The sequence below is a fragment of the Anguilla rostrata genome, chromosome 5 (assembly GCF_018555375.3).
Source record: "Anguilla rostrata isolate EN2019 chromosome 5, ASM1855537v3, whole genome shotgun sequence".
Classification (NCBI taxonomy): Eukaryota; Metazoa; Chordata; class Actinopteri; order Anguilliformes; family Anguillidae; genus Anguilla; species Anguilla rostrata.
The window spans coordinates 8794875-8805339 of NC_057937.1; the positions used below are offsets into that span (position 1 = coordinate 8794875).

General features: G+C 44.7%; 1 protein-coding gene across 1 annotated transcript; it reads left to right on the forward strand.

The window, feature by feature from the left end:
- The first annotated feature begins 2457 nt into the window (after positions 1-2457).
- Positions 2458-10101, forward strand: LOC135256044 (mucin-2-like). The gene is made up of 10 exons (XM_064337919.1): positions 2458-2519; positions 2618-2852; positions 3338-3390; positions 3707-4260; positions 4832-6411; positions 6583-6644; positions 6819-7326; positions 8710-8774; positions 9038-9204; positions 9661-10101. Exons 1-10 carry the CDS (start codon positions 2458-2460, stop codon positions 9792-9794), a joined length of 3420 nt encoding a protein of 1139 aa, XP_064193989.1. The 3' UTR covers positions 9795-10101.
- The last annotated feature ends 364 nt before the right edge of the window (positions 10102-10465 follow it).

Below are 10465 nucleotides of genomic sequence, written 5' to 3' on the forward strand. Positions count from 1 at the left end.
CCACTACAACTGCAGTACCCACTACAACTTCAGCCCCAACTACAACCAGATCGACCACTACAACTGCACCCCAACTACAACTGCAGCACCCACTACAACTGCAGTCCCAAGTGCAACTACAGCACCAACTACAACTGATACCCCAACTACAACACTGCATGCACCCACTACAACAGCAGCCCCAACTCAACCACATCATCCCACTACAACTGCAACCCCAACTACAATACATCGCCCACTACAACTGCAGCCCCAACTACAACTGCAGACCCACTACAACTGCAGCCCCAACTACAACACATCGCCCACTACAACTGCAGCCCAACTACAACTGCAGCACCCACTACAACTGCAGCCCCAACTACAACCACATCGCCCTACATAGCCCCACGACAACTGCAGCCCAAACTACAACCACATCGCCACTACAACTGCAGCCCCAACTACAACTGCAGACACACTACAACTGCACCCAACTACACAGCCCAATACAACTGCAGTACACCTACAAGTGCACCACTACAACTGCAGCCCACTACAACTGCAGCCCAATACAACTGCAGCACCCACTCACTGTAGCCCAATACACCATATCGCCCTACAACTGCAGCCCCAACTACAACTGCAGCCCCACACAACTGCAGCCAACTACAACCACATCGCCCACTACACTGCAGGCCCAACTACAACTGCGCACCACTACAACTGCAGCCCCAACTACAACCACATCGCCCACTACAACTGCAGCCCCAACGACAACTGCAGCCCAAACTACAACCACATCGCCCACTACAACTGCAGCCCCAACTACAACTGCAGTACACACTACAAGTGCAGCCCCAACTACAACTGTAGCGCCCACTACAACTGCAGCCCCAACTACAACTGGAGCCCCAACTACAACTGCAGTACACTCTACAAGTGCAGCCCCAACTACAACTGCAGCACCCACTACAACTGCAGCCCCAACTACAACTGCAGCAGCCATTACAACTGCAGCTGCAACTACAACCACATTGCTCACTACAACTGCAGCCCCAACTACAACTGTACCTCCCACAACAAGCACAGCCCCCACAACAACTGCTGCCCCAACAACTACAGCACTGACAACAACTGCAGTACCCACTACAACTGCAGCCTCAACTACAACCACACCCCCTACTACAACGGAAGCTCCAACTGCTACTACAGCACTGACAACAAGTGCAGTACCCACTTCAACTGCAGCCCCAACTGCAACTACAGCTCCGACAACAACTGCAGCCCCAACAACAACTACAGCACTGACAACAACTGCAGTACCCACTACAACTGTAGCTCCAACCACAACAGTTGCCCCTACAACTTCTGTAGCTCCAACCACAACAGTTGCCCCCACAACTACTGTAACTCGAGCTACAACAACTACCCCGACTACAACTAAAGCACCCGCTAGAGCCCCATACATTTTGTACCTGGTGTACGTCTCCTTCGACCCCTTCCAAAGTGATTTTGAAAATCGTGCTTCCCAGGCTTTCAAGAACAGAGAAAACCGCATCAAGAATTTGGTGAGGCTTTACATTGTTGTTAGTGCTATCTCTTTTTTGCATGTAGCAAACCAACCCAGAGGAAAAATATTTTGCTCAGGATAGTCTTTTCTTTAACTCTTAAGAAAGTAGTAAGATCTCAATTGTACAACCTTTTGAGATCACTTCAATCTGAATTGTTGCTCCTAAAACCCCCTTAGGAGAATGGATATGGAATTGAGATGCGGTTGTTTCTCATGAGGTCACTATGAGAAAACTGAGGCATATTTGAGGAGAATCATGAGATCCTAGGAGTCATAGCTGAGTTTTCTTCGTGCTCTTTCTCTGATCTCATGGTCCCATGTTCAGGAGACTTATTTAAGATCATTTAGAGATCTCTTGTTCTGATCAGAGTAAGACATAAATCAGATTATATGCGGTTGTTTCTCTTGAGTTGAATTTGAGATGTAGGAGAAAAGCCTTTGTATTAAAAATAGTTCATTTGTGTTCAGGAGAAATGAAAGAAACAACTATGAGATCTCTTCTTGGATTTTGCTTTCCTATGGGAACAAGCCCAAATGTACCTTGCAATGTGCTGTTGTATTTTAGTTACATAATTAATACACAAATATTAAAACAGCTTATGATAGTACATTTTAAAATAACCAAACCTCTGTTTCCAGGTTGAACGCGTCCTCAGGCAGAGATTTCTATCCTTTGTCGAACTGATCATCATACAATTCAGGTAATATCAGAATCATCCATTCTGTGTCTGGGAATTACTGTTTTGTGCGTGTGAGTGTATATGTTTGGCTTTTTGTGCATTTGTTCATCAGGTGGGTGTGAGCACACTCAAACGGTAAAATCCTAACCATGTGTAAATCATTCCCTTATGTGATTGACATATGTGTTTTTGTTTAGGAGGGGATCCACAATCACAGAAGCAGAGATGACTTTTTCTAATACAACATCAGAATCCCCGCCAACTGTGCAAAACGTGACCGATGTACTGTTAGAGGCAGTTGAAAACTCAACTCTCTCGGAACTCAACATTACTGGCGGCTCTATTACTGTCAGTGAAACATTAGAAATTCCAACTACAACTGCAGCTTCCACAACAACTACAGCTCCGACAACAACTACAGCACTGACAACAACTGCAGTACCCACTACAACTGCAGCCCAAACTACAACTGCAGCACCCACTACAACTGCAGCCCCAACTACAACCTCATCGCCCACTACAACTTCAGCCCCAACTACAACCATATCGCCCACTACAACAGCAGCCCCAACTACAACTGCAGCACCCACTACAACTGCAGCCCCAACTACAACCACATCGCCCACTACAACTGCAACCCCAACTACAACTGCAGCACCCACTACAACTGCAGCCCCAACTACAACCACATCGCCCACTACAACTGCAGCCCCAACTACAACTGCAGCACCCACTACAACTGCAGCCCCAACTACAACCACATCGCCCACTACAACTGCAGCCCCAACTACAACTGCAGCACCCACTACAACTGCAGCCCCAACTACAACCACATCGCCCACTACAACTGCAGCCCCAAGTACAACTGCAGCACCCACTACAACTGCAGCCCCAACTACAACCACATCGCACACTACAACTGCTGCCCCAACTACAACTGCAGCACCCACTACAACTGTAACCCCAACTACAACTGCAGCACCCACTACAACTGCAGCACCCACTACAACTGCAGCCCCCACTACAACTGCAGCCCCAACTACAACTGCAGCACCCACTACAACTGCAGCCCCAACTACAACTGCAGCACCCTCTACAACTGCAGCCCCAACTACAACCATATCGCCCACTACAACAGCAGCCCCAACTACAACTGCTGTACCAACTACAACTGCAGCACCCACAACAACTGCAGCCCCAACTACAACCATATCGCCCACTAGAACAGCAGCCCCAACTACAACCGCAGCACCCACTACAACTGCAGCCCCAACTACAACTGCAGCCCCACTCCCCCCCCCCCCCCCCCCCCCCCCCCCCCCCCCCCCCCCCCCCCCCCCCAAAAAAAAAAAAAAAAAAAAAAAAAAAAAAAAAACAACTGCAGCACCCACTACAACTGCAGCCCCAACTACAACCACATCGCCCACTACAACTGCAGCCCCAACTACAACTGCAGCACCCACTACAACTGCAGCCCCAACTACAACCACATCGCCCACTACAACTGCAGCACCCACTACAACTGCAGCCCCAACTACAACCACATCGCACACTACAACTGCCGCCCCAACTACAACTGCAGCACCCACTACAACTGTAGCCCCAACTACAACTGCAGCACCCACTACAACTGCAGCCCCAACTACAACTGCAGCACCCACTACAACTGTAGCCCCAACTACAACCATATCGCACACTACAACAGCAGCCCCAACTACAACTGCAGCACCCACTACAACTGTAGCCCCAACTACAACCATATCGCTCACTACAACAGCAGCCCCAACTACAACCACATCGCCCACTACAACTGCAGCCCCAAGTACAACTGCAGCCCCAACTACAACTGTAGCACCCACTACAACTGCCCAAACAACACCATACGCCCACTAAACCAGCCCAATACAACAGCAGCACCCACATGCAGCCCCAACTACAACCACATCGCACACTACAACTGCAGCCCCAACTTCAACTGCAGCCCCCTACAACTGCACCTCACTACACTGCGCACCCACTACAACTGCAGTCCACTACAACGCAGCTCCCACTACAACTGCAGCCCCAATACTACTGCAGCACCCACTACAACTGCAGCCCCACTACAACCACATCGCACACTACAACTGCTGCCCCAACTACAACGCAGCACCCTCTCAATGCAGCCCCAACTACAACTGCAGCACCCACTACAACTGCAGTCTCAACTACAACTGCAGCCCCACTACAACTGAGCCCCAACTACAACCATATCGCTCACTACAACAGCACCCCAACTACAACCACATCGCCCTCACGCACCACTACAACTGCAGCCCCAACTACAACTGCACACCCACTACAACTACAGCCCCACTACAACTGTAACCGCACTACAACTGCAGCCCCAACTAAACACACCCCCCCCCCCCCCCCCCCCCAAAAAAAAAAAAAACACCACACGCCCACTACAACGCAGCCCCAACTACAACTGCAGCACCCACTACAACTGCAGCCCCAACTACAACCACATCGCCCATACAACGCAGCACCCCTACAACTGCAGCCCCAACTACAACCACATCGCACTCTACTACTGCCGCCCCAACTACAACTGCAGCACCCACTACAACTCTAGCCTCAACTACAACTGCAGCATCCACTACAACTGCAGCCCCAACTACAACTGCAGCACCCACTACAACTGTAGCCCCAACTACAACCATATCGCTCACTACAACAGCAGCCCCAACTACAACTGCAGCACCCACTACAACTGTAGCCCCAAGTACAACAGCAGCCCCAACTACAACTGTAGCCCCAACTACAACTGCAGCACCCACTACAACTGCAGCCCCAACAACAACCATATCGCCCACTACAACAGCAGCCCCAAGTACAACAGCAGCACCCACTACAACTGCAGCCCCAACTACAACCACATCGCACACTACAACTGCAGCCCCAACTTCAACTGCAGCACCCTCTACAACTGCAGCCCCAACTACAACTGCAGCACCCACTACAACTGCAGTCTCAACTACAACTGCAGCACCCACTACAACTGCAGCCCCAACTACAACTGCAGCACCCACTACAACTGCAGCCCCAACTACAACTGCAGCACCCTCTACAACTGCAGCCCCCACTACAACTGCAGCCCCAACTACAACTGCAGCACCCACTACAACTGTAGCCCCAACTACAACCTTATCGTTCACTACAACAGCAGCCCCAACTACAACTGCAGCACCCACTACAACTGTAGCCCCAACTACAACCATATCGCTCACTACAACAGCAGCCCCAACTACAACCACATCGCCCACTACAACTGCAGCCCCAAGTACAACTGCAGCCCCAACTACAACTGCAGCACCCACTACAACTACAGCTCCCACTACAACTGTAACCGCAACTACAACTGCAGCCCCAACTAAAACCACATCGCCCACTACAACTGCAGCCGCAAGTACAACTGCAGCACCCACTACAACTGCAGGCCCAACTACAACCACATCGCCCACTACAACTGCAGCCCCAACTACAACTGCAGCACCCACTACAACTGCAGCCCCAACTACAACCACATCGCCCACTACAACTGCAGCACCCACTACAACTGCAGCCCCAACTACAACCACATCGCACTCTACAACTGCCGCCCCAACTACAACTGCAGCACCCACTACAACTCTAGCCCCAACTACAACTGCAGCATCCACTACAACTGCAGCCCCAACTACAACTGCAGCACCCACTACAACTGCAGCCCCAACTACAACCAGATCGCCCACTACAACTGCAGCCCCAACTACAACTGCAGCACCCACTACAACTGCAGCCCCAACTACAACCACATCGCCCACTACAACTGCAGCCCCAACTACATCTGCAGCACCCACTACAGCTGCAGCCCCATCAACAGCTACAGCACTGACAACAATTGCAATGCCCACTACAACTATAGTTCCAACTAAAACAGTTGCCCCCACAACTACTGTAGCTACAACCACAACAGTTGCCCCCACAACTACTGTAACTCGAGCTAAAACAACTACCAAGCCTACAACTAAAGCACCCGCTAGAGCCTCAAACATTTTGTACCTGATGTACGTCTCCTTTGACCCCTTCCAAGAAGATTATAATAATCGTAATTCCCAAGCTTTCAAGAAAAGAGAAAAGCTCATCAAGGATTTGGTGAGGCTTTACATTGTCGTTAGTGCGTTTTTGTGTTTGCTTGTAGTAAACCAACAAGCCCATGTGTACCTTACAGTGTGCTGTTGTTCTTTAGTTACGAAATGCCTATACAAATACTTAAAACAGCTTGTGACAGTACTTTATTTTAAATAACCAAACCTTTGTTTCCAGCTTGAACCCCTCTTCAAACGTACATATCCATCCTTTGTCCAACTGATCATCATAAGTTTCAGGTAATTTCAGATTCATCCATTCTGTATCTGAGAATTACTGTTTTTGTGTGTGTGTGTGTATGTGTTTGTGTGCGTGTGTGTTTGGCCTTTTGGTTGTTTGTGCATTTGCTTTTTGGGTGGGTGTGAGCATGAGTAAATCATTACCTTATGTGATTGACGTGTATTTTTGTTTAGGAGAGGATCCACAATCACAGAAGCAGAGATGACTTTTTCTAATACAACTTCAGAATCCCCGCCGACTGTGAAAAACGTGTCCGATGTAATTTTAACAGCATATGCAAACTCATCTGTCTCGGGTCTCAACATTACTGCCAACTCTCTTAATGTCAGTGAAACGTTACCCATTCTCATGACAACTGCAGCTCCCAAAACTACTGCTTCAAGCACAGCAACTATGGTACCTATAACCCAACCTGCTACTGAATCTGCAACAACAGCAACTACCCGCAGAACTACTACCACAGCTACAACCACAAAAACCACTGTAAATCCAACAACAACATCATCAACAGTACCACCAATGCCACCAGCCACTGCTCCAGCTACTGTTGCCCCTACAGATCCACCTATAAAGGAGGGTGTTCTCCTCCTGTCGTTTCGACTTTTTAGAGGTTTTACTCCACAACTGCAGGACCAGAGCTCCTCTGCATTCCTGGTCCTGGCTCGTAATGTCACCACAGAGGTAACCGGTCATTGCTCACTTTTGTTTGTTTCTTTTCTTTTTTTTGGGTCTCCCTTAAGGCAGAACTTGTCTGAGCTAAACATGTTTTTCAAATTGAAATGCAGTCTTTTCCACTTCCACTGTGCCACAGCCAAATAGGTGAACCTCATTCAGAACATATATATAGAACAACATAACATAGAATAATACTGTATACAGCGATGATGTCTGGCAAATGTGCAGTATGAATCATAGATCAAAGAATTCAAGAGATTCTGTTTGCAAAAGCAAAAGCTGTAATTCCCCATTTAAGATCTCAAATGCACTGCTTTGAGATCAATGCTTGGTCTTAATCTCTAAACTCACTTGGCCACTTTCAGAGCAAATGGTATTGAATTAAACAAAACATGAGTGTTAAATGTTTCTTTATAAATGCAGTTTGATTGAAACCACAATGTTAATTTATAACAACTGGCTTGAGGTGAGTGCTTTTTTTAATATTTGATAATGCAATTGAATCAAACCAAAATGAATCAGATTGAATAGAGTTGCTTTGTTTTGGTTTGATTCAACTGCATTATCACTTTAGTGGTTTTGTGATTTTGACTGAATCCAGCGGACAGGTTTACACTTACATTCCAAATACAGAGCCCAAGATTCAAAAACCATTTGTCCTTAACTTTGATACTTAAATGTGATTATATATATATATATATATATTTTTTTTTTTTTTTCTTTTCAAACACTACATGTTCAGCAAGTTCAGCAAATGCCAAAGTGAACTGTGCCAGTAAAAACCACTTAACTTGCAATTCCAAAGGACAAATATTGACTGAATCTCGGCCAGATTAACGTGACATGAAGTGTGGTGAATGCAGAGCACATTGCAGACATTACCAGCATTATCAAAAGTGTGGTTGCAGTATTAAACATCTTTAAGGAAGGAAAGATGATTTTTTAAAAACTTCTTTCCACGAATGCTGCTATTATATTTGACTATACTGAAAGTTGAGAGGGAAACAACATACAATTTGTTTTGTGTTTTTTTGTGCCATTTGCAAATTTATTATTATTATTATTGTGTATTATTTGCAAATCAGTTATAACAGCTTCTTTTTGAGGATGTGCTGCATGTTATGGGTGAGATTTTTGTTGCTATTAAGTTTAAGTTTGACACCCAGAATTGTTTTTTTTTTTTTTTTTTTACAAAATAATGTAGCTAAAACAAACATAAAATACTTTCATTCTTTCTGTATAAGAACATAGATGTAAAGATATTCAATGTCATCTTATGTTTTCATTTCATTTACTAGCAATTTATTTGCTTAAATATACAAAGCAAACATGATTAATAGTTGTATTGTACTAACTTGCATACCTTTATGTGTTCTTATTTTTCTACAGTTGAATCGTGGATACCGGAGGGCTTTCCCTCTAACCTTCCTGAGAAGCATTGTAATAGCTTTCAGGTAAGAGCAGAAGCTCCTTTTATTGGCTACAGCCATTGCCAAGGTGATGGGACACTTAAGCAGCCACTGCCCCAGGATGAGATATGGCATTTTCTACGAGTCGCTTTGAGATTGTGATTCCAAGAGGGCATCTAACCTTTCTTTTCCCCTTCCTTCTGTTCTTTCTTTTCATCCTTCTCTCCCTTTGTCTTTCCCTCACCATCACCTCCCCCCCCCCCCCCCCCCCACCCCCCTTTACTCCGTCATGACCCTCTCATGAACAGACGTGGACCTTCTTTCATCCGGGTGGACACCACACGAGTGGAGACAAAGCTGATCTTCAAGAATCAGTCTGTGGTTCCAAACATTACCATCGCTGTAAAAACCCTTGTTCAGGCCCTCGAAAATGGAGTTGTCTTTTTAAACATCATCCCAGGCACCATTAATGCAGGTCAGTTCATCTCTGTTCACATAAGTTGCATCATACTTACTTACCCCTCTTCTACAAAGTGTGAACCATGCATATTTAAAGTGGTTCTGGTGTATTTTGGTCTTATTTATATATGTAATGCTGATCCTTTTATTTTATTTATTGCTTTCATTCTAATTGCTAATTTATTGCCATTACACCTTGCACGTTCAACCTCATCTCTGTGCTGCTCACACAGGATTGTGATAATAATAATAACAATAATAATATTATTATTAATAATAATAATAATAATAATAATAATAATTATTATTATTATTATTATTATTATTATTATATTGGCTTAAATCTGGCACAGTACTGTTGATATACATTCATTTTGCAAATACATCTGTTTTCAGTATTTTTGAGTAATGCAACAAGCTTTTGATATTTATTAAACAAAACACTCATTATTCATCTTTTTTATTTAAACAGAAATTGACGGTGCCACCACTACAGCAAGCAGTGCCATGTCAACAAGCAAACCCCAGGAAGTCGTCATTTTCCTGTTTCCTCTTATTCTGGTCATTTACTCTCTGTCAACGAACATGAAGCTGCTTCAATTTTAGCCAAAAAAATAACAACCTTTATGCTTTTTGAAACATGATGCAACATTCTATGAGAAAAAACGGGTTTTATTTATGTTTATTTTTCATTTTATTCTGTTAGGTTTCTGTCACTTAAATTACCTACCTCGTTTAAAATGGTGAGGTTGTTCACAATTGCCTTTCTTAACTATTACTGTCTAGCCAAATAAAATTTTGTGTACTGTGATTTATTTAAATGAACTGAAGGCTTATGAAAAGTATGTTTAAAAACTATTTTTGAAAAGATGATTTCTATTATATAAATAAATTCTATCATATATTTGCATGATATTTGCTTCAGGCTATTTTCTGAAGTTAGACATTATGGATGGATGAACAATGTTTACTGAACTCCAGCCATTGGTACTGGTTGGGGACAAATCAAGAAATGGCCTAAGGTATTAATAACCATCAGTATTTGAAATGAGAGATCCTGGTTCTAAATGACGAGGTTCATTTACTCTTTAATGAGAAATTAAAGTTTTAAATTCTTTATTGGGACTTGACTGGAAGACCAACGAGTAAATAGTATACATGCTGTCCCCCCACCAATGATACAATGTTGTCATCTTCAAGTTCTTTTGGGTGGGGGACAATTACTTCCCTTACATTGGTGGTATGAATACAGTTAAAAGTCCAACCAACTGAAATTA

What these genes read in the sequence shown, in the direction of transcription:
- LOC135256044 (XM_064337919.1), top strand. Translation starts at nt 2,458, where the DNA reads ATGACTTTTTCTAATACAACATCAGAATCCCCGCCAACTGTGCAAAAC. An exon ending in AAAAGCTCATCAAGGATTTG is followed by an intron (nt 6,412 to 6,582) that starts GTGAGGCTTTAC and finishes CTTTGTTTCCAG; the next exon opens with CTTGAACCCCTCTTCAAACG. An exon ending in CTCGTAATGTCACCACAGAG is followed by an intron (nt 7,327 to 8,709) that starts GTAACCGGTCAT and finishes ATTTTTCTACAG; the next exon opens with TTGAATCGTGGATACCGGAG.